The 25,490-nt window shown below is 37.1% G+C and overlaps 2 protein-coding genes across 8 annotated transcripts in view; one reads left to right on the top strand and one right to left on the bottom strand.

Annotated features, from left to right (window-relative positions):
• KLHL28 (kelch like family member 28) overlaps window positions 1-10,149 on the bottom strand; it is a 35,282-nt gene extending 25,133 nt beyond the window's left edge. For 2 of the 4 annotated variants that reach the window (XM_040477037.1, XM_040477039.1), the window contains exon 1: window positions 10,002-10,149. Coding sequence is in view for 1 of the 4 variants with exons in the window: in XM_040477036.1 (XP_040332970.1) it covers window positions 8,372-8,374 (3 nt within the window). In the remaining 3 variants the exon portion in view is untranslated. Of the gene's footprint in view, window positions 1-8,371; window positions 8,751-9,922 lie in introns of those variants that run through there. The other 2 variants (XM_040477038.1, XM_040477036.1) reach the window with 2 other exon arrangements.
• A 111-nt stretch (window positions 10,150-10,260) lies between these two features.
• The window catches only part of TOGARAM1 (TOG array regulator of axonemal microtubules 1), a 74,344-nt gene continuing 59,114 nt past the window's right edge, over window positions 10,261-25,490 (top strand). For all 4 annotated transcript variants that reach the window (XM_040477030.1, XM_040477031.1, XM_040477032.1 and 1 more), the window contains exon 1: window positions 10,261-12,624. In XM_040477030.1, coding sequence (XP_040332964.1) covers window positions 10,582-12,624 — 2,043 coding nt within the window. In that variant the 5' untranslated portion in view covers window positions 10,261-10,581. The remainder of the gene's footprint in view (window positions 12,625-25,490) is intronic.

The raw sequence follows: 25,490 nt of genomic DNA on the forward strand, positions 1-25,490 counted from the left end.
AACACTGTGAATGGGGAGCCTGGGTGGCTCAGTTGGTTGAGTGACCAACTTCAGCTCAGGTCATGATCTCATGGTTCATGAGTTTGAGCCCTGCATCAGGCTGTCTGCTGTCAGCGCAGAACCTGTTGACATCCTCTGTCTCCCTCTCCCCATCCACCCCCCCACCCCCTGGGTGTGTGTGCGTGTGCGCATGCATGCATGTGCGCCGTGCACGCGCTCTAAGTAAAGAGACAATATTTTTAATGCTCAACCAAAACAATTCAAACTATACACTTTAAAAAGGTTAAGATAGGAAACTTAAAATGAATTATAATGGAGATTTGTCATAACATCATTTTTAAAATTTTTAATGTGACCCCTTTCCTGTCTGAAGAAATCTGACCCAAAAGCAATTCACAAAACTTTAACTTTTTTTTTTAGAAGCTTTAAAACAATGGTTCTCAAAATTTGATCCCTGTACCACCAGCATCAGCATCACCTGGGACTTGTTAGGAATACAAATTCTTGAGCCCAACCACACACCTAAGGAATTAGAAACACAGACATAGACAGGAAGGGGCAGCAAAAGCAACATGCATTTTAAGCCCTCCAGGCAATTGATATGTATGCTAATGTTAAGAACCAGTTATAATATTGCCATCACAAGTATAACTGCTAAAAAATTATTCTAAGTCACACTAACTCCTTCAAAATTACAAATTACAACTGTGACTATATTTGGTTCTCAGCTATTTACCTTAAATGTCTAAAAATAACTCAAAGAAGCAGTAACTTCTAATCTTTAAAACCTCATCTTTGACAGTTTACATTGACAGTTTTATCTCAATAACAACCTTGTGCACAAGGAAAAGAAGTATCAGGGAAAACAGGGAAGAACAGTGAACAAATTCAGAATCGAGAGATTTGGGATCGAGTTTACATGTGACTACTTAATAGCTGTTATGACTTTGGACAAATTACTTATTCTAAACTTGAATGTTCTCATTTGTAAAGTTTGTTGTTGTGGATTAAACCGAATGTTTGGTTTGGAGAAACAAACCAATGGAGAAGAATTAAAATACAGAAAAAGATAATTCAGCATATGGAAACTTAGCTTATGATAAAGACCATTATCTTGAAATCAATAAGGAAAACAGGGCTTTTAAATAAGCAGGTTAGGGGTGCCTGGTGGCTCAGTTGGTTAAGCGTCTGACTTCGACTCAGGTCATGATCTCGCAGTTTGTGAGTTCCAGCCCCATATCAGGCTCTGCGCTCATACCTCAGAGCCTGGAGCCTGCTTTGGATTCTGTGTCTCCCTCTCTCTCTGCCCCTCTCCCACTAGTGTGCTCTCTCTCTCTCTCTCTCTCTCAAAAATAAATAAAAACATTAAAAAAAAATTAAATAAGCAGGTTAGGATAACTGAATAAAAATAGATAAAATTAGATCCTTATAAAAATAGATAAAATTAGATCCCTTCCACATATCTACACCAGTATAAATTCCTAATGGATCAGAGGTATAAGTAAAAAATGAAATCATACAACTATTACAATAAAATAGGGTGAATTCCTCTGTAACGAGATTAGAAATAATTTCCTAATTATGACACAAAACCCAGAAGCAAGCAATGAGTTAAAAAACAGACTAACTTGATTGCATCACAACTTTGCCTAGCTAAAGAAATCAAAGGAGGGGCACCTGGATGATTCAGTTGGTTAGGCATCCAACTCTTGGTTTTGGCTCAGGTCATGGTCTCGTGTTTGGCGAGTTTGAGCCCTGCATCAGGTTCTGTGCTAACAGTGCAGACCCTGCTTGGGATTCTCTCTCTCCCTCTGCCCCTCCCCCCACTCACTCTGTCTCTCTCGAAATGAATAAACAACAAAAAAAGAAATCATAAGCAAAGGAGAAATAGGAGATTGAGAAAAATATTTGCAACACGTATATAACACATATCAGAATATTTATAACATTTCCAAAATACTCTAGCCCCACAGAAAAAATAAGCTAAAGAAATGAATAGCTCATTAAAAAATGCAAATGGACGGGGCGCCTGGGTGGAGCAGTCGGTTAAGCGTCCGACTTCAGCCAGGTCACGATCTCGCGCTCCGGGAGTTCGAGTCCCGCGTCAGGCTCTGGGCTGATGGCTCAGAGCCTGGAGCCTGTTTCCGATTCTGTGTCTCCCTCTCTCTCTGCCCCTTCCCCGTTCATGCTCTGTCTCTCTCTGTCCCAAAAGTAAATAAATAAAACATTGAAAAAAAAAGTATAAAAAAAAATGCAAATGGTTCTTAACTATATGGAAAATTGCTCTACCTCACTTACAATCAAATGGATTAAAATGAGTTAATAATTCTTTCCTGGCAATATACTCTGTTGGTATGACTGTGAGAAACAGGCACTCTCACACACTGCTGTGCAAATGTCAAATGTTTAAGACCTCTGGAGGTAAATCTGGAAAATCTAGCAAAACTACATTTGCATTTACCCTATGACCCAACAACCCTACTTCTAAGAATTTACGCAAAAAATATACTGGCAAAAAATATATAATGGCACCTTCATAAGGTTAATAATTGCAGGTCTATTTGTAAAAGCAAAAGAATAATTCTTTATGCCTATTTTTATGCTTGAGAGAGCAAGATGTAACTGACCAAGAATTTTAAAACAATTCTAAAGTCCACCAATAAAAGAATGGTTGAAAAAAACTATGACATACCCAATCAATCGAGTGCTATGCAGCTATGGAAGAAGAATGAGGAATCTCTGTACATAGGCTCTAGAGGGATCTCTGATCCAAGCAAGAGAAATATGTGTATAGTATGTCACCATTTACCTAAGAAATGGGAGGTTACAAATATACAGATTCACTTACATAAAAACAAAGGAAATATTAAATAATATATATTTTTAAAGGTTATCTACAGGAGGAGTGAGGAAACAGAGTAGAGGGGATAGAGATAGAAGCTAGACATCTCTGAATATATCCCATTTTACAGATTTGCCTATGGAAAAAGTATTTTATATAATTATAAAGCAAAATTAAATCTTGAAAACACAATCCATAATAAATTTGAAAATAAAAGGAAGCAAAGGAACTCAATGTTCATCTAGTTAGTGGTCTAACCGTATCATTCCAAATACCTTTAAAACAGTAATTTGATGGTCCTTTCCTAGTAGGATATGCCCTAAAAAAAACCACTATTTTCAGTAATCACATTGCTGATGAAAGTGTTATTTGTATTGTGAAACTGTTATGTGTGCATTGCAAATGCATTATTACAAGGCATTTCTAATCATCCCTAGGGTCACTATGATCTGTAATTCTCAGTAGGGGAGCAAAGAGATAAAGATGTTGAGACTAAGATATTAAATATAAACCTTGAACTCTGATTTTGAATATAAAGTGTTTAGAATAGATCTATATACAGAAACAACATTAATTATATATTGATATATATTTTATGCATAAACATATAACATGCAAATGAGATACACAAATATATAAAATATATTATTTTAAGAAAAAAAGTTAATTATATTTACTAGCTCTGTTTCCTGAAAAGGGTTAGAAACTATTACATTAATGGCTGATTCAAGGCCTGGGGCACAAAAACGTCAAGGTAAATTTGGAATTCTTACACACTAGGTAGCAAGAAAGCTATCAATGACAGCGAAGGTTATAAAAAACTTAGGAGCCAAACAGAATAGGCTATCATTAGTCAAAGATGGGACAAACTGAACATCAATAACTACAATTGATTAAAACTTATCAGATATGCTTAAACCCATGAGTCCATAATGATAACAAAATTATGATAATTAAAAGAAAGTCCTAATTCATCACCACTGGAAAATGCTAATGAACCAACTTATTATTTGAAACCTAGTAAATAAAGGGAAAGAATCAAACATTTATCATGTCTTTTCAATACTAACTACACCAATGAGTTACCAAACAAATGAGGGGAAGTTTCTTTCATAAAAGTAAAGGAATAAATAAATACAGGAATGTTAATAAATAAAGCAATGACAGAGTGTCACTATTTCACAATCTTTTTAATTTCTTTTTCACTTTTATTTATTTTTGGGAGACAGAGAGAGACAGAGCATGAATGGGAGAAGAGCAGAGTGAGGGAGACACAGAATCCGAAGCAGGCACGAGGCTCTGAGCTGTCAGCACAGAGCCTGACGCGGGGCTCGAACTCACAAACTGCGAGAGAGATCATGACCTGAGCCAAAGTTGGATGCTTAACCGACTGAGCCACCCAGACGACCCCACCATTTCACAATCTTAATGAATAAATGTAGGTAGGCTTTCATTATGAAGGGCTGCTGATATCACAAAGAGACAACCAGACATCAGGGTCTTCTGATAGGAGACCATAATATCACCTATGGATACTCTTGGACTCCCCTCCCGGTAGGCTGGGACCCCCCCCCCCCCCCCCCCCCCCCCCCCGCACACAAACACCAAAATCAAACATGCAGTCAACAGTCTAGATCCAACTATTAATTTACAAGAAATACAGAGAACAGAAAAAGCACGTTAAACTATAACAGAAAGATGCAATTAGCAAAAAACATCCTGACTGTGAGAAACTTCATGGAATAAATAACCTAGATGCTTCCACAAATAAACTGAAAGAAATAAAAGAGAACGAACCTACAGTTCAAAATAAACTTGAAACACAGATCAAGCAAATACAACTAATGAAATGTACAGGTGTGTGCACGCATGCATACATGTGCACACACCCATACATATATATTTAGGAGACAACTGGAAATTTGTACACTAACTGGATAATTTATTAACTAATCATTGAAACTTTAGTTGCTGAAAAAGGATACTGTAGTTATGTTTTATACGTTTATATGTTACATATATAACATATAACTACATATGTAGTACTTTTAAGGGTTTTTATCTTTTTATACTAAAATATTTGTAGATAATGTTTTCAGAGATTTGCTTCAAATTAATATGGGATGAGCAAGCAGATGTAGATGTAGATGATCTCATGACATGTTGTTGTTGAAGCTGGGTGATAGAGACATGAAGGTTTGTGTATTATTTTATTTTTGCATGTTTTTGAAATCTTGCACAGAAAAAAAATGTATGTGTAAGGCATTAAACTTGGCCTAAGACTTAGAGATGAAGAATCTGACGTGCAGAGAGTTTAAATGAATTGACAAAGATCATACAAGTAGTAAGAGACATTATAGGAACTATAACGTTTTCCTAATCTTAAAACAGCATTCTCTACACATTACATTAAAAAAATTTCAAAGCTGAACAGTGTAGACCTACTCAAAATATTTACTAAATCAATTTATAATTATTACCACTCCTGAGAAAACGAAATGATTCTATAAAGAGCAACTGGAATGGGGTGCCTGGGTGGCTCAGTTGGTTAAACATCCAACTTCGGCTCAGGTCACAATCCCACAGTTCGTGGGTTCGAGCCCTGCATCGGGCTCTGTGCTGACAGCTCAGAGCCTGGAACCTGCTTCAGATTCTGTGTCTGTCTCTCTCTGCCCCTCCCCTGCTAGTGCACACTCTCTCTCTCTCTCTCTAATATAAGCAAACACTAAAAAAAAATTATAAAGAGCAACTGGAATACCTTTGACTGTCACAGTGTGCCAGTTACTGTTCTAAGCTTTTTACATGTATTAACTCCTTTCATCCTCAGAATAACAACATGAGATAGGTGCTATTGTTATTATTCCTATTTTATAAAGTAATCTGAGGCATAGAGAAACTAGGCCCAGGCAAGACTTAAACCTTGGTATGCTGTCTCCAGAGTTCTTCACTATCAGGTTATAAAGCCTCACTTATAAACTCATAATTTCTTAATCTCAGTAAAGTTTAACTCAAACAAGAAACTAAAAAAGGGCAGAATAGAAACTCAAAAATAGATAGATCACATACAAATACACACATATATATATATTTAAAAGTACATCAAGGTTTTAAAATGAAATACAGAGGGATCTATGGAACAATCATTCCCTTCTGTTATTTATATAATAGCAGCATTGTTACATAAACATCCACAATATAAACACAATGTTAGATAAAAATCAAACTTTCCATAGTCTGCAGCAGCTTCGTAATTTCAGGTTCCGAAACAAAGCTAATAAAGGTCAAACTGTGAGTTTAGTAACTATTTAACTGACACCTAAATTACAAAACAGTTGTGCTGAAATCAGTTGGGAGGCAATTAACTGCTACAAGGAGAACAAATAGTGATGAGAAATAAGAATTGTTAAAAAAAAAAATCCAGACACATATATTTTGCTGTAACAAGTATGATTTATGAAATAATATTTTGTCAGTCATTTTCTTAAATTTCTTTCCCACAGTTCAACTCTCCTCACACAAGAATTCAATTACTGATGGCATACTATTTTATCAGTGAGCCTATGAACAAGTTGGCATATTTTCCTGTTCTCTGGGCCTGGCTTTCATTATATCTGAAGAAACAAAAGTAACATTAGAAGCCTCTTATAGTATGAATCATTATATCATGAAGTCAGAAATAATACAAAAGAAAGGAAGCTCCCAAAGCCTTTTCTACATCCAGTAAAAGCTGTAAGTTACATAAAACTAGTTGCAATGAATGTGAGATCCTGTTACCTCATACAGATTAGCACCAGAAATACAACAAAAATTGATTGTTGTTGAAAACTATACTTTTGACTCAGTCCAAACTGCACAACAGCTTTGAAACATAAACCTAAAGAAATGAAAATGTTGTTTAATTACACATATACAAAAACAGACTCATAATTTCTTAACCTTATTAAGTTTTGGCTCAAATAAGAAACTAAAACAGTACAGAACTGTTAAAAAAAGGTTAAAATATATATAATATTTTCAAGATAAAATATATAATAAATATATGAATAAATATATATGAATAAAATATATGAATATATTCATAATAAAAATATAATATATAATATATATTTAATAAATATAATTAAAATATATGAATAAATATAATATATGAATGATTAATACAAAAATCTAATTTTTTCCTATATTTCAACACTTTCCCCCACCAAAGCTTTTCCAAAGCTCTACCATGTACCTACATAGCTTGAGTTTTACTTTCTTTCTCTGTTCAATTACTTTCCAATGGATACAACTGCCACAGTACAAACATAGATGTAGCTTCCAAAATTTGTTGTGAAAATTAAATGAGTCCATATCCAGTAAGTACTTATCATCCTGTATGACAGATAGCCAACAATCAATAAATGGTAGTCATATCACGATCTGTTAATTGTATCCTTCATTTGCATAGCATTTATTCACAATAACTTCTTAAAACTATACAAAACTCTTAACAGTTTACAGAATTCACACTGATTTCCAATATTCCTTAATGTCTGTAAAATTTGAGTAAGAACACAAAAAAAAATCATAGTGGTTTATCCAACCAAGTAATATCTTATGTCTGTGAAAATAAGAGATGTTTTTAGGACAATTTTATTTACCTTAAGTTCAGCTCAAAAAATTAATGTATCACAAATACTCCTATAATCCATTAATTTAACTAAACTTGTTAAAAAATATTGGTATTTTTAATTTGTCTTACCTGAATTTGGTATTTTCAACATACTCTTAATTACAGCCTTTCAACTTTAAAAGGTGTACTATTAAACACATAGTGTATTCCACTATTTTGGAATTTGATTTAAAAATTTTTGTCCTATCTCTGGGGTGCCTGGGTGGCTCAGTCAGTTAAGCGTCCAACTTCAGGTCAGGTCATGATCTCACAGTCTGTGAGTTCAAGCTCCACATCACGCTCTCTGTTGTCAGTGCAGAGCCCACTTGGGATCCTCTGTTGCCCTATCTCTCTGCCCCCTCTGCCCAAACTCTTGCATGCTCTCTCAAAAAATAAACATTAAAAAAATTTTTTTATCCTATCTCTATTTATGGTTAAACAAAAAAGGTTTTTCTAGTCAATACACAATTTCTACAATTCCCTGGATTCCTGGAATTCAAGAATAAGATTTTTTAAAATTTTTCTTTGTAAAAGAAATAGACCGAATATACGTTAAATGGATGCGATCTGCCTTCCACAAAATAACCCCTAAAGATAATTAATAAGATGTATGATGTTAATTAAGGTCCCATTTCCTAAATATCCACCATGGAGACTAATGCATCTTCCAAGTCTTCACCAAGGAAATCAAATGTAACAGATATAAAATAAATTGCCATCTATAGCATAGTGATCTACAGAGCCCTGAAAAAAGGATCAAAATTAAGACTCATTTTGCCTTATTCTAAGAGAAAGGCACAATAACTGGTTGGTTTAAGTATCCACAATCCTTGAAAAGTATTCACTATGAAGAGAAGGGGTAATTCTAAAGCTTCTACCATAACTTTGATGATGGTACATCATTCAAGACGTTCCAAGTTCCTTTTCTTTGATTCCATGATTACCACACAACCTCCACTTACTAACTTGGCTTCCCAAGTTCTTGGATACAGGAAAGAGTGCACTGGATTCTTCCACCTGAAAATTCTGATCACTGGAAAGGGTTATCTTCTATTCCAACATAAACTAGCATTCTAATATGTACATTCTAAAGTGTACATCATTCTCTTACTCAGTTTAGTTTGAATCGGGGTCCTGAGACCTGGAGTTTTATGACTAAAAGTATAAATATGAGTTTCTTACATTGAAATAGGAAAACCAGACAGACATTCCTTTTCACTGACGACTGCTACCATCATCTCTTGTGTTTTAACTCCCCAGCCCTTACCCTGTCCCTAAATTTAAAAAAAAAACAAAACAAAACTTTTTTTTTTCTTTTTTTGGTCTACTGAAATATACCTAAACCAAATTAGGCAGATTCATTTAAACACCAAAATGACTAACTAAACTCAAAATAACAACCAACCACAAAAGAACTGAAACCAAAACATAAGGATGTTTACATAGGCCTCATTCACATTTACTCTATTCCTAAAAGACAAAAAAGAAACCTATGATATCCAAATTGTACTTAAGACAACAGAAATTATGTTTTAACTTGCACTATCCAGCAACATTATTTAAAAAAGGTTTGCCATATGTAACTCAATTATCCTGACTTCATTTACATTTAAAATGCATAAATGGGAGACCTCAAAGGATAACTTTTCTGCAGCCTTTTCTCAATAAGTCATCCTAAAGTAATTAATTGTGTTATGCTTCAAAAAAGCCCAACTCCCCCCACACACTCCACAAGAATACAGCCTCACAACAGACACTCTGACACTCCAGCTCTTCAACTGTGTTCGCTTAAGTTTCATTTACAACAGGAAACAACCGCTCACCAAATTCACAGTTCGCCTAAAAAAAGAAATGTCTATTATTAGCCGTAAATCTACAGGGCAGTTCTCTTAGAACCGTGATGCCAAGCCTTCAACCGCAACTGAAATGTCTTTGCAATCTCGGGATTCCAGGAGACTGAAGGGCTGCAGACACGCGCAAGGATCCTGCAGGGAGGTTGGGATGGCACAGGGCGCCGGAGGAGGGAAGGAGGTAAGTCTCATAAAGGAACTGCATTAGGGGCCTTTGAGAACGTCTAAGGGAGAGGTGGGAGCTACAGGGAAAAATAAATTAAGTACGTTTTAAAAGAGAATTTAAAGTGGTGAGATTAAGGAAAAATGAAAAAATCATCAACCTTCCAAGACCATCGTGTAAGCGAAGTAGGAAGGGGGTAGGGCGGGGAGAATAAGGGCCCAAAGACCAGAATTTGAAAAAAGTACGCGAGCTATAAGCTTGGCCTTGGTCCGAATCTCCTGTCAGGGTACGCGGGCCTCAGGACAAAAGGATCGCACTAACTCAGGGTTGTAGAAAGCAACGCATTTGCAACGATAACAAGCCCTGCACAAGAAGATGTCGTCTTTTTCCCTGCTTGCTCCTGTTCATTTCTTTACCTCTTACTGCAGCACCAGCGTCACTCCGGCAAAACTCTGCCAAAGCCCGCGCCGCAGGAGGACAGCAAAAGGAAAATACCTGAGTCCCCGGAATCAGGCAGGTAACAACAAGAGAAGTCGCAGGCCAGCGGTGTCGGGGTAGGACCCCCTGCTTGTCCCCAGTCAAACCCCAATTCTTTCCGGTGGGGAGGGGAACTTCCGCTCGCGGCGAGAACGTCACTTCCGTCTAATGCCTTCACGCTGCTTTGCCTTCTCCGCTCTACAGACGTTTGCTACCGTCGTAATGTTCTCACTTCCTTTTCCAGGATCCTGCTGCCTATTCGTAACACCCGACGTGGACTACAGGACCCAGCATTCAACACGGCAAGTTGAGTTCCGGGTCAAGAGGTCCGCGCTGGGTATATCACCATGGAAGCGATCGGTTTGGTCACGTGGTGCCCCTGGATACGCCCGGTGGCTGCTGTGGGGTCTGGGGCTCAGGCAGGGGCCATTTTGCAGAAGGCAGCCTCCCGGAGTTGGGAGCGGCTTGGCAGCTAACTGAAGCTGTTCCTTTCCCTCCTCTACAGCTTGTGGCTTGTAGAGAAACCTGGAAGGCTGGGCTCCATCGAGCCCTTCAAAGACGATGGTTTCCTACAGCCTTTGCCATCTGACGACTCTCCATGGAGGCTGTGCCCTCTGCGCTGCTCCTGCTGCCGCACCTTCCAGCCCTCTGTGCCTATCGCCTCCAGAGCTGCAGTCGTCCTTCCGCCCCAGAGACTGATGATAGTCGAGGTGGGGGCACCATGAGAGGCGAGAAAAACTACTGCCGTGGAGCTGCCGGAGACCACGGTTCCTGCCTCCCGACACCTTCACCTCTGGCCTCGACCCTCGTGATGCCCGCGGAGGCAGTCACAAGTGGTTGGTCTGGGTCTGGAGGTGGTTTGGCAGGGGGAGACGAAGAGGAGACTCGGCTTCTTCAACTCCTTCGGACCGCGCCAGATCCTTCCGAGGCCTTCCAGGCTTTGCAGGCTGCTTTGCCGCGGCGGGGCGGTCGACTTGGCTTCCCCCGACGGAAGGAAGCATTGTATCGGGCCTTGGGCCGAGTGCTTGTGGAAGGAGTTAGTGATGAGAAGCGACTCTGCTTGCAGCTCCTCTCGGACGTTCTCCGGGGTCAGGGGGAGGCAGGCCAGCTGGAAGAGGCCTTTAGCTTAGCACTTCTGCCTCAACTTGTTATCTCCTTAAGAGAAGAGAATCCAGCCCTACGGAAAGATGCGCTACAAATCCTACATGTCTGTCTGAAACGTAGTTCTGGACAGGTGCTGAGAACGCTTATACAACAGGGACTGGAAAGTACCGACGCCCGACTTCGAGCTTCCACAGCACTACTGTTCCCCATCCTGCTTACTCCTGAGGATTTGTTGCTCAGCTTAGATCTCACCGAGGTAATAATATCCTTAGCCAGAAAGCTTGGCGATCAGGAGATAGAAGAAGAATCTGAGACTGCTTTCTCTGCACTTCAGCAAATTGGGGAACGACTTGGCCAAGAGAGATTTCAGTCCTATATCTCTCGCCTGCCATCTGCGTTGAGGAGACACTACAATCGCCGCCTGGAGTCTCAATTTGGAAGTCAGGTTCCTTATTATTTGGAACTTGAAGCCTCTGGATTTCCTGAAGATCCTCTCCCCTATGCAGTGACTGTTTCCAACAGCAATCTTAAATTTGGGATTATTCCTCAAGAGCTTCATTCAAGGTTGTTAGACCAGGAAGACTATAAGAACCGGACTCAGGCTGTTGAGGAACTAAAACAGGTGATGGGAAGAGTTAACCCTAGTTCTACCCCTCATTCCAGTCTTGTCGGTTTCATTAGCTTGTTGTATAATTTGTTAGACGATTCAAACTTCAAAGTGGTCCATGGCACACTTCAGGTCCTGCATTTACTGGTTATTCGCCTTGGAGAGCAGGTACAACAGTTCTTGGGACCAGTTATAGCAGCTTCTGTCAAAGTGCTGGCAGATAACAAGTTGGTAATCAAACAAGAATACATGAAAATCTTCCTCAAGCTAATGAAGGAAGTAGGTCCTCAACAGGTGCTTTGTTTACTCCTGGAACATCTGAAACATAAGCATTCCAGAGTGAGAGAGGAGGTAGTGAACATTTGCATCTGCTCCCTCCTGACTTATCCAAGTGAAGATTTTGACTTAACCAAACTGTCTTTTGATCTTGCCCCAGCTCTCGTAGATAGCAAACGCAGGGTACGCCAAGCAGCTCTTGAAGCCTTTGCTGTGTTGGCATCGTCAATGGGCTCAGGTAAAACCAGCATCCTTTTCAAAGCTGTGGATACTGTTGAACTGCAAGATAATGGAGATGGAGTGATGAATGCTGTGCAGGCCAGATTGGCTAGGAAAACCCTCCCAAGGTTAACAGAACAGGGATTTGTGGAATATGCAATACTTATGCCATCATCTGCCCAGGGTAGGTCAAGTCATTTGGCACATGGAGCAGATACAGATTGGCTTTTGGCTGGTAACAGAACTCAGAGTGCACACTGTCATTGTGGTGACCACACAAGGGACAGCATGCAAATTTATGGATCTTACAGTCCAACCATATGTACCCGAAGGGTATTAAGTGCAGGAAAAGGAAAAAATAAATTACCATGGGAAAATGAGCAGTCTGGAGTCATGGGAGAAAACCAGACCTCCAATCCCAAGGATATAGAACAGGTATGCATCTTTTCTAATTTCCTTGAGTTGAAACTAGAAAGAGTTTAAAATGAAAATAGGTTTGTAATGACTTAAGGGTGAAACTGCTAGAGGGTTGTTATGCTGGTTTTTTTTAAGTCGGTTTGAAAGCTGATGTGGACATCTATTGTAATGGTACAGATCATGTAGGAACATTTAATAAGCTTACTGCTTGATGGATTTCATTGAATTTGAGGCACAATATGATAATGACAATACTTGGATTTCAGTTTGGGCCTGTCAACTTGGTATGTCAATTATCTCATCCATACACAAACACTGAGTATTTAGTACTTGTCAGATAAAGAGCTGACTTCTAATAATGAAGATGAAGCTGGTTCCTTGAAGTTTAGGTAGAAAGACAGACCTGTAAATGGGCAATTTCAAATTTGTTAAGTGCTAAAGGAGAAATATAAAGAATCCGTAGGAATACTGAAAATAGAAAAAAGAATTCTACTAGAAAAGTTCCAAGAATTCCTCCAAGAAGTTCCAAGAAGTCTTCCAAGTTGTGACATCTGAACTGATTTTTCCTCCAGTTTTTATTTTGAAAATTCCAAATCTACAGATAACTTCAAAGAACTGTACAATGAATACCCATCTACTTCATCTATATTTGTCAGTTGTCATTTTTTCATATATGCTTCATATTTGCTGAATCATTTGAAAGCAAGTGCAGATATCTTGATATTTCATTTCTCAATATTTCTACATTTATTTTCTAAGTATGGCGTTTTCCTTTATCATATTATTATCACACCTCAAAAAATCAATAGTAATTCAGTAATATCTAGTATATAGTCTGTGTTTAAATTTCTCCAATTAACCCGTAAAAAATGTTTTATAGTATTTGTTTTACTTTTATCACCTAGGTTCCAATCAAGGTTCACTTGGTTAATATACCTCTTATCTAGAACAATATGTCTACCTGTTTATTTTTTATTGACATTGACTTATTTGAAGAGTCTCAAGTAGTCATTTTGTAGAATTTCCTACATTCCTTAATTTGTCTGATTGTTTCTTTATGAATACATTCAATCAAGATAAACAATTTTAGCAAAAATGTTACATGGGAGATACTGTAAAGTTCACATTATATCACATGATACATATAATATCAAGTTGTGTCACTACTGGTGAGCTAAATTTTACTACTTGGTTAATGTAGTGATAACCAGATCACTGTCTTGTAAGGTTTATTTTCTTCTGTATAATTAGCACATGATCTGTAAGGTGATACTTTGAGACTGTATAAATAACCTAAAAACCTTTCAGCCACTGTTCTTAGCATCTAATAGTGATCCAAACCTATATCATTTATTACATCAAGGTCTACAAAGAAAGGGTAATTTTTAAAAAAATTCTTACATTTCTTCTGTATTTGTTATCTGGCATTCTTTTTTATTCTCTGTGTGAAGTACATCAGTATTTCTTTTGATGCTAAAATTGGCTCTAAGTTGAGCAGTGGCTGATTCTTATGTCCTTTGACGTGACTCCTTAGTCATTGAACACATTCTTAATCATACAAGATTCCCGGGCTTACTTTGTACCTTTCTTGTGTCAGACCTGGAATCAGCCATTTTTTCAAACTGCTTTTTTAGTTAAGAGCAGAATTTAAAAACCAAAGTCTAGGTATAAATGTATTCATCACTATTGTTTACTATTGTGGATTGGTCATTTCAGTGGACAGAACCAGGTAGTACCTTTGTGTGTGTGTGTGTGTGTGTGTGTGTGTGTGTGTGTGTGTGTGTGTTTGTATCATATTGATAACCTCCGGTTCAAATCCAGCACTACAGCGTTTTTCCTTATCTTCCTTTAGTCCATATCTTCCTTCTCCCACAGTAAAACCCTGGTTCCCAGTGTCAGTCATATTTATTCATATACTGTATTCTTTGATGTACAAAATATAATTACTACACCAAAAACATGACAACTACCTACTAAAGTTCAAGATTTCTACCCTTGATCTTAGCCAAAAGGCCGAGAAGCGATAAAAGTTCAAGATTTCTTTGCAGTTCTTTTTCTGCTTAGAATTATCCCACAGAGTTTTGTTTTCAAACTTTTCTTAAATTGTTTTCTGAGTTATTATGATTTAAACAGTGTGATAAAAGATGAGTAGAAGTTTGCTTAAGTGTGGACAGGTTCTGGTGAATTCCAGATGGGAGGAATGTATGTTGAGACAGAGTTATGAAGGACTTAGCAAATTAATAAGAAATGGTGAGTTTCTGTACTGCTGAAACTGTCTGGTGGGAGGTAGCAGAAGATACTAGAAATACAATCAGAAGCAAAAATACAGAGATCATTATTACAAATAAGGAGTTTGTATTTTTGCAGTAGAACTCAAGTGGATGGAGGTAAACTAAATATTCTTTCCTTCTTTCTAGCTCCAAATTATTTTTAACAATAATTTTCAGATTTACATAATCTAGTTATATGGTTGTTCTTGTGTACTATAAACATTACCTGGCAATGAATGGGTTTCTTTAAGCATTGATCTTAATCCTGCTTGTTCTGTGTCAAAACTGAAATGTTAATGTATCAAGAAGATTCTGGGGGCATCTGGGTGGCTTAGTTGGTTGAGCATCTGACTTCCACTCAGGTCATGATCTTGTGGTTCATGAGGTCAAGCCCCACATCGGGCTTGCTGCTGTCAGCCTGTCAGAGCAGATCCCACTTCGGATCCTCTGTCCCCCCCCTCTCTGTCCCTCCTCCACTTGCCCTCCCCCAAAATAAATAAATATTTTTTTAAAAAGAAGATGATTCTGGTGCTGGCCAAAGCACCAAGAATCTGAAAATAAATGCATTTTTTAAATTCCAGTGTAGATATATATTGCTTTTAAAAGATGGAACTTGGGGCACATGGGTGGCTCAGTTGCTTAAACATCCAACTCTTGATTTCAGCTCAGGTCGTGATCTCATGGTTCATGGTATTGAGCCCCACATGGGGCTCTGTGTGGACAAGCATGGAGCCTGCTTGGGATTCTGTCTCTCCCTCTCTCTGCCCCTCCCCTCCGTGCTCACATGTTCTTCCTCTCTCTCTCTCTCTCTCTCTCTCTCTTTCACTCTAGCTCTCACTCTCACCCTCCCCTGCACACCTGCAGGCACACTCTCTAAATAAATAAATAAATAAATATTTAAAAATAAATAAAAATGAAAGAACATATCCCAGAAATTAAGTTATACTTTCTTGCTCATAAATGGTTTGTAGAAGAACTACATTGGAATTTATCTTGAGGACAGGTATTAAATATTTTTAGGTGAGCAGTTTTTGAAGTATGTATGTATTTTAATTAATAAACATTATTTTTTAGAGCAGCTTTAGGTTCATAGCAAATTGAAGAGAAAGTACAGAGATTTCTGTTATCTCCTCTGCCCTCACACATGCACAGTCTCCTGCACTAGTACCACAGTGGTATGTTTATTGCAGTTGATGTAAATTGACATATTAACACCAAAAGTCTGTAGTTTTACATTAGGATTTGCTCTTCCTGTTGTATATTCTGTGGGCTTGGACAAATCTATGTCTAGTATCTACCATTATAGTATCATTGAGTATAGTTTCACTGCCCTGAAAATCCTCTGTGCTCTGCCTCTTCATCACTCCTTCCCTCCTTTCCAGCAACCACTGATTACTGTTTCCATAGTTTTGCCTTTTCTAGAATGTCATGGCCCCTGATCTGTTAAGTGTTGGCTCTTGCCCAAGTTCTGCTTTAACATTTCCAGTCTGCTGTTAATTGATTATTTCTGTCTTGTCCACATATAGCCTTGGTTAATTACATTAAACAGCAAAGCTTCCAGAAAAACTCATGAATGTTTATGTACTTCTGTAGCTCATTTTAAAAGTAGACTCATTTGCTTAGATGATTTTTGTAATGTAGTGTTAGAAAATACGTTTACAAGAGGGAAGCAGGGCTACATTGGAAACTCTTGAATGTCAGACCAAAGAGTTTAGCTTGTGAGCGCGCACAAGTTGGGGAGAAGCAGGGAAAGAGAGGAGAGAGAATCCTGAGCAGTCTACACACTATCAGTGCAAAGCCTACACAGGGCTCACAAATTGTGAGATCGTGACCTGAACCGAAATCAAGAGTTGGATGCTCAACCGACTGTGTTACCGAGGCGCCCCTCCTTTCTTTTTTTTTAAGCAATGCTTTAGGAAAATTCATCATAACAACAGAAATGTGTAGGTTGTACTTTTTGTTTCTTTTGTTTCTTTTCTTTCTTTCTTTCTTTCTTTCTTTCTTTCTTTCTTTCTTTCTTTCTAGAGCTAGAGATTACAGATTTAGGAGATTAATTAGACTTATGAATTAGACTGCTTGTGTGAGGTGTTGAGATCTGTAAGGATTAGCAGGGTATCAGGATTAGACTAGAAAGAAAATAATGGATGTAAGAGATGTTTCAAAACATTTCGTGACCAAGTGTTAGAGTAGAGGGGGAAAGAGAGAGAGGGAGATAGAGAGAACTAAGATTTACATGAGGTGACCAATGCATAAAATCCATGAATACATATAAGAAGGCCCCAAACAAGGAAATTAATTAGGTAGAAAATGAATTTTAGGTGGAACAAGATAGAATATTCTAGTTGAGTTTGAAAAATACTATCCAGAGACAAAGAAAGAACCAGGGATGTAAATCTTGGAAGTCATATACTGAGAAGTATTTGCTGAGACTGAGAGTGGGTAGACTCTCCAGTGAAGGGTATATAGAGCAAGAGCAGTATGCTTAGGACTCAGTCTTGGCATACAGCCCCAATTAGGGAAGAGATATATGAGACAGAACCAAATAAGGCAAAGAAAGAGGTGCCTAACAGTTGGAAGAGAACCAAGAAAAAACAAAGTTTTAGAAGTGAAGCAGAAAGTTTGAGAAAATACATCTGTACCACTAAATGCAGGAGAGATTAAGGAGAAGGAAGACTGAAACATGACTTGTTCTTACATATTCAGCCTGCTACTTGTAAAATAATTTTTAATAACTTTATCTTCCTGAATTTCCTCTTAATAATTTTTCTGATTATAAAAAAGTTAATGTGTACTTATAGAAAATTTGGAAAATATAAAAAAGCACAAAGAAGTAAATTAGATTTTTCTAGTAGTAATCCCACTTCTGAGAGAGGTGTGCACTGAATGTTCTGTTGCCTGATTCTTTTTTCAGGCATGAAAATGAACATCCCCCTTTTAGTTATTCACTTACTTTACCATGAACATTTTTTTCTTTAATATTGAATAATCTGTAGAAGGATCTTTAGTGACTATTTAATATTAGATCATATAATATCATGGTCTAACTGCTCTCTTACTTTTTGAATATTTAAACTTTTAAATTCTGTTATTGTTTCCACCATTTAGTTGATTATTTTTGTGCCCTAACACATCAAATCACTGATAACCATGTTCCTGTGGTATTTTAACTTTGCATCTCTTTTTATGTTTCTTATGAGTGTTTTAATGGGTTAATGGGGTCACTGATCAGGCCTCACTAGCTGACTACCATATTAGCTATATTTTTCCTAACAGATTTCTATACAGTGTGGTAAGAGACATAGTAGTCAGTAAACTAGAATGAAAAATAAAGAGCATACTTGCTTCATGTGTATGCAGTTACTAGCTCTGTAGCTTTTTCAGGGTGGAAGATTTGATTATAGGAAGGTCGTTGGGACATGGAAAAGAGTGGTTTTAGAAGAATGTCATAGAGACTGAATTTAAAAGTTTATGAAGTGAGTTGATAAGGAATACAGGCAGTAAGCATTTCTTCAACATCTTTTTGATCATCCACTATGTGTGAAGCCAAGTGCAAGCTTATAATCTACTCTTTAAAGCACCGCCTAGCATTTTTTTTCTATCATTGTTTAGCACATGTGAGCCATGTTCTCTTTCTCAATGATGGTAAGCACTGGGGTGATAGGGACTGTTTCTTTTGGTTTTTGTTTTTGCATTAGTACTAACCATAGTGCTGTGTCCGCAATTAGTATCAATAAATATCTGTTAAGTGAGAAGACATTTAAGGGTTTGGCAGTGAAAGAAAAGACCACGCAGGATATAGCAGGATGAGTTATTACTGTGTTTTATTTTAAAATAGGAGACGCTTGACTTGAGAGAGGCAGAAAAAGGAGCCAATTATGAATTCAACATACCTACTCTGTGCCTTGTACTGTGGTAGATGTTAGATATGAAAAATGCTTACAATTTGGTCCCTGTAACCATATTTGAGAAAGAGAGGCAAGGAATTAATGGGTCCTAAATAAGGACTGAATGAGTCAAGAACACAGGTTTATATAGGGAGCTTAGCTGTGGAACAGAGGAGGAAGTCTTTTTCCTCTGGAAATGAAAGAAAAAAGGAGGGTGACTAAGGATACAGAAAAATTTCGAGATAGCAAGAAGGGTGCATTTTGTTTTTAGTCAAAAAAAAGGAAGATGTGATTCTAGAACAAGTGTTTATTAAACTTTAATGTGCATGTGGATTGACTCAGGATCTTGTTAAAATACAGAATCTAATTCAGTTTGTCTGGGATGGGATCTGAGACTACATGTCTAATAAGCTCCTAGGTGTTGCTGATGCTCTGGTTTGTGAACCACATTTTGAGAGCAGCTCTAATAATATTAAGCTTCCATATTCTGGTAAACTAAGAGGTAAGCTGAAAATGGAAAATTATGGGTCCAGGATCTGAAGAATATGGGAAAGGTTTAGAATACTTAATATGACAAATTTGAAGGTAAAACTTATTAACCTGCAGTAATGTATTTGTTGTGAATTCATTCTAATGAGGCTTTTCTTGGATGTTCAGTTGTTTCTAATAAGTAGTTTTTGATTTTCTTTTTAAAATATGATTGGAGTGTCTGAAGGAGAAAAACTCTTAGTTTAAGCATGTCAAAACCATGAACAATCCTGAAAGCATATCTGATGTCAGTATAGATGTTAGTTTCCAAGAAGTACTCACTGATTTTCTTTTTTCTTTTTAAATTTTTTAAAAATAATCTCTGTGTCCACCCTTGGACTGAACTCATGACCCCAAAATCGAGAGTCACATGCTCTACCTACTGAGCCACCCCGGAGCCCCTGATTTTTTTTTTCTTTTAGATTTTATTGAAGGTTTAAAGAATTTGAAAAACTTTTAGTTTTTTTTTTTTTAATTTTTTTTTTCAACGTTTATTTATTTTTGGGACAGAGAGAGACAGAGCATGAACAGGGGAGGGGCAGAGAGAGAGGGAGACACAGAATCGGAAACAGGCTCCAGGCTCTGAGCCATCAGCCCAGAGCCCGATGCGGGGCTCGGACTCACAGACCGCGAGATCGTGACCTGGCTGAAGTCGGACGCTTAACCGACTGCGCCACCCAGGCGCCCCGAAAAACTTTTAGTTTTAATGCTTGTCAAAATCCTGAACAGCACCAAAGCATATCTATTCTCAGTGTGGACGATCTATTTAAAAACTTAAAAATAATTTTAAAATAAATTTTAAAAAATAAACCTTAAAAACATATTAAATAAGGTAATGTATGTTTACATGTTTTTTTTCACCTTAAAAAAAAGCTGTAACAGTGCCCTTGATAAATGGACAGCATGTATCCATTGCCTTGTATACATTTTTTTTTACAGTTTATTTATTTTTCAGAGAGAGAGGGAGAGCAGAGGAAGGGCAGAGAGAGAGGATCTCAGGCAGGCTCCACACTATCAGCGTGGAGCTCAATGTGGGGCTTGAACTCAAAAACCGTGAGATCATGACCTGAGCCAAAACCAAGAGTCTGATGCTTAACTGACGAAGCCACCCAGACACCCCTTCTTGTGTACATATTTTTATCTCTCTGTAATTTTTTTACCTAGAGCCATGTCAGCTGTATATATTAAATACAACCTTACACAAAGAAACCAGCTGTGTTTCCTCATAGATGCAGAAAAAAAAAAAAGTCATATAACCAAGAATTATCTTTCATTCTAAGAGTACACATTTCATATTCTTTTATGGTGATTTAAGTGGCAATAATAAACATGTATTTAATGTCATCCAAAGGTATTTATAGATCTTTTAATCTGTTTATTTGATGGTTATTCTATAATGTATAAGAGAAAAGGGTAAATTAAAAACATATTTGATGATCAGTGATTTGAGTTTTTATCTTAATTAGAAATTGTAAAGATTTTTCATTAATTCAATTTTATATTAGTCTAAAATAACATTAAGGGTTTGAAAACTACAACACAAGGTAATATATTAATCATTGTAGGATTTATGGCATTATAGGAGTTGATCCCTTTTTTTTTTTTTTTTTTTTTAAATTTTCTTTTTTCAACGTTTATTCATTTTTGGGACAGAGAGAGACAGAGCATGAACGGGCGAGGAGCAGAGAGAGAGGGAGACACAGAATCGGAAACAGGCTCCAGGCTCTGAGCCATCAGCCCAGAGCCCGACGCGGGGCTCGAACTCACGGACCGTGAGATCGTGACCTGGCTGAAGTCGGACGCTTAACCGACTGCGTCACCCAGGCGCCCCAGGAGTTGATCCCTTTTAATAAAGATATTATGTATTATAAAATTTAATTGAACTCATGATTTTACAATTTTATATTTTGAGAAGTGAAGCCAGTGGAGGACATTTGAGAAATTTAAGTTAGTTAGGGTTTTCCTGAGGAGATAGGTTCAAGTTTGAACAAACAATTATATCATATTAATATTATTTTACATGGTGATAAAATCTGGGCAAAGACAAATAGCTGTTTTTAAGTGAGTTTTATTTGTCCAAGGATTTTATATGAACTTTTCCTGTATAATTAATTATATACTAGATATTAAAACTTTAAAGTTTAAGAACATTTTTTTTTCTTTGTTAACCAAGGACATTAATTAAACTCACAGCTAGTCTTTGTTTTCCCTTGAATGTACATCTTGTGGCAAGACCATTGTTTTCCTTACACAGTACATTCAAATTATAAAAAGTAAAGAAATCTCAGAAGTCTCTGGGTTTTTTTCATTTAATGTGAAATAAGCACTCACCCTTTTAATAATGATTTTAGTATGCTAACTGAAATAAGATCTTGTTGCAGTTTATTTTATTCTGATAGATTAATACAGTCTATACATAGACATGATATATCAATCTGTTTGCTCAAAAAATATTTTGTATTCATAAAATGGAAAAATTTTACCCTCCAAGAACTTCGAGAATGTAATTATGATAAAGCAGCCAAAAAACCCAAAAACACTTAATCACCATTAGATTCATCATTGCTGAGTATGTTGGTTTTAAATATATTACCACAAATTCTTTGAGATTCTTTCCTTGAAGAGTTACAATCCAGTTCCCTTCTACTTGTATGTGTCTGACTTAATGACTTACTTCTAACAAATAAAGTAGAGATCATGGTGTGTGACTTCAAAAACTAGGTCATAAAAAGGCACTGCAGCTTCCATCTTGGTTGTGTCTTCCTCGAATCTCTTGCTTTGGAGGAAGCCAGCTGCCGTATCATGAGCAGTCCTCTGGAGAGACCCAGATGGCAAGGAACTGAAGCTTCCTGCTAGTAGCCATGGAGTGAAGTTCAGTGATCCTCCAGTCTCAGTTAGGGCTTCAGTTGACAGCAGCCTAGCCGATATCTTGATTGCAGCCTCAAGAGATTAGAACCATCCAGTTAAGCCACTTGTAAATTTGTGATCCACAGAAAGAAAGATAATGAATGTTCATTGTTTTAAGGTACTATACTTTGGGATAATGCATTATATGGCCAAAGATAACTAATAGACTAAGAATTGTGATTTGCAGGAATTTGGAGAGATATTATATTTCTAATGTCCGTATCTTGTACAATAAAGTCATTGAGTTTTCTTTGTTTTTAAAAAAGCTAAACTTACTTGAAGTTTAGAAAATATTAAATATTGTTTTGTTTGGCTTTTGGAAACCATCATTTTTCTGAGTGTCTAATTTATAATTAAGTTTCTTTACTGTCCTTTGTTTTGCTTCAGAATTCCAAATTAATATTAACTTGCAGTTACTCATTTATTTAGAGAAACTGAAGAAAGCTGACCATTGAACGTTAAGATCTTGTTTCCTTTCATCTTTGGTATAGGAATTTGATTTTTGTAGATATTGACAGGTATTTTTGCCCCATTATAAGTAAACATGAAGAAACCTTAAGCTTTGGATGGGGAAAGAAAGCTCTGGCTATTAGAGTAACGGAGCTTATATCAGCACATTTAAAAACAAACATAAACAGAACACACCAATAAGGAAATGAGATTGCAGATTCCCAGTTAGCTGCCATCTGCCCAGGATACTGTCATCTGGCAGAAATTATATAATAGGTCATGAAATCAAAACCCATTTCCTCCACTGCTGCCATCTGTGTGGAAACTATTGTCCATGTGTTCAGTTCTAGTCGGAACCAGAAAGAGGCTTTATGAGCAGTGTATGCTCAGATGTATGTATGCATGTATGTATGTAATCTCTATACACAATGTGGGGCTCCAAGTGACAACCCAAGATTAAGAGTTGCATGCTCTACCGACTGAGGCAGCCAGGCACACCTCCAAAAATATTTTTTAAAAAGATCCTTTTGTTAAAAAATTATACAAGGAATTGGGGCACCTGGATGGCTCAGCCAGTAGAGCATGCAACTCTTGATCTTGGGGTTATGAGCTCAAGCCCCACATTGGGGAGTAGAGTTTACTTGAAAACACACACACACACACACACACACACACACACACACGGAATCAAATGAAAAGTTAACAGTAGCAAGATTAAGATAATAAGACTCTAAATCTCAAATTGTTGTTAACATCAAGTGTGAAGCTTACATTTTATAATACTTTGACTTTCTGTAACTCTAAGGAATTAAGGAATTAAATGCATTACATTTCAGATATTAACTTCAAAGACTGAAAACAGTCCATGTTTCTAAGAGTCCTAAGGTACTCTCAACAGACTGCTTCACATTTTATAAAATTAGTTTTCAACTCTTTCAAAATATATCTGTACTTTTTCTCTTTCACCCTAACTTCCTTTTCTCTTTAAAATTATTTTTAAGTTTGTTTGTTTCTTTTTGAGAGAGAGAGCAAGTGAGGGAGGGGCAGAGAGAGAGGGAGAGAGAGACTCTCAAGCAGGCACCACACTGTCAGCACAGAGCCCAGCTCAGGGCTGGAATCCACAAACTATGAGATCATGACCTGAGCAGAAACCAAGAGTCGGATGCCTAACCGACTGAGCCACCCAGGTGCCCTACTTCCTTTTTTCTTTAATTCATTATTTAGTCCCATGAAAGTTTATCCATGAAAATCATTTGTCAACTTTTAAGAGAAACGAAAAAGGGTCTCATTGGTGTGTCCTGTAGTCTACCTTCAGATATGTGCATATTTTTTCCATAGCAAAATTTATTAATCTCTGACTGACTTCTGCATTCTTAAATTCCACAGTCACACACATTCTCCATCACTACCACCGCCCCCAGTATTCTCATTCCCATCCTCACCACCACCACTAGTTGTTGTATGTATCTGGCATGTACAGTAATGTTCTGTTCTCTAAGCAGAAATTAATCACAGAGTAAATCTAATATGTATTCCATACTGTAGGATTATTTCTGGATTTCTCACTATTTTAATGGACTTAGTATGTTCTTTTAATCAATCTAATCAGGAGCTGACCACAGTTTGTTTCATTTTTATTACACTTAATACAAACTACTATATAATCAGTCATAGAAATTGTAATATACTTTGAGAAAGTAAAATCGGGTCTTTTTCATTTGGGGCATTGTTTATTTTTCACTGATATTTTCTTGGTTAATTTTTGAAAGTGTTAACTGGTTTTTCACAAATTTGGTGAAGAATAACATGTTATCTGAGGATCTGGTAGTTCATAGTTAAGTAGCTAAGAAGTTTTCAAATAGATATCTTTAATTTTATTGTTTCTCATTATTGTTTGATACTTGGCAAAGTTTGCAAAGAAGCATATTGAGAAGGCTGATAGTTTACCACATGTCTAGATTTGATTGTGTCTGTAAGCTCCAAATAAATATATAGATAGTACAATTTTTGTTAATTTTTTTTTTAGTTTTAAAGTTTATTTATTTATTTAATGTAATCTCTACATGAAATGTGGGGCTCAAACTCACAACCCCAAGATCAAGAGTTGCATGGTCTCTGACTGAGTCAGCCAGGCATATTCACTCAATTTTTTTAATGCTGTAGCCACATTGAGTGTGAAATGATCTAGAACAATTGAGCTCATTATTGGTAAAGAAGTCTTGAACACTTGAATAATGTTCTCATTTAGTTCTTTAGCTATGATTAGTTCTTTTACTTCAGAATTCTATTCTGGCACTTTTGTACCTTAAGGATCAAAAGAGACGTGAAAAAAATTGGAAACTATGAAGTACTAGACTTGTATAAAGTATCATGTACTCAGTTTTAATTAAAAGTTCCCTCCTGAGGGAACCATGATATAGGTTACCATGTGTATATTTTTATTTGATGTTACTATCAGTATTCTATAGTAAGTAAGACTAGTAGAGTGGGGTGCTTGCTGGTTCAGTGACCTTCAGTTACCATTTACTATTTAATGCTCAAGAATAGCATAGTGTGATAGTCTACACTGCTGAATGAGAAATGTGCTTTGCTCTACTCAACTTGTTTTTTAGATGTGTGTCCCTTTACATTCTTTCCTTTCTAGCTGCCAGATGTGTACTTAAGGAAGTAAGGTACAGGGGAGTCTGAGTGGCTCAGTCGGTTAAGGTCTGACTCTTGGTTTAAAGTTCAGGTCATAATCTCATCGTTTGTGTGTTCAAGTCCCACATTGGGCTGTGTGCTGACAGCGCAGAGCCTGCTTGGGATTCTCTGTCTCCCTCTTTCTCTGTCCCTTCCTCACTCATGC

The sequence above is a fragment of the Herpailurus yagouaroundi genome, unplaced genomic scaffold (genome assembly GCF_014898765.1).
Source record: "Herpailurus yagouaroundi ecotype Mexico unplaced genomic scaffold, PumYag 141, whole genome shotgun sequence".
Taxonomy (NCBI): Eukaryota; Metazoa; Chordata; class Mammalia; order Carnivora; family Felidae; genus Herpailurus; species Herpailurus yagouaroundi.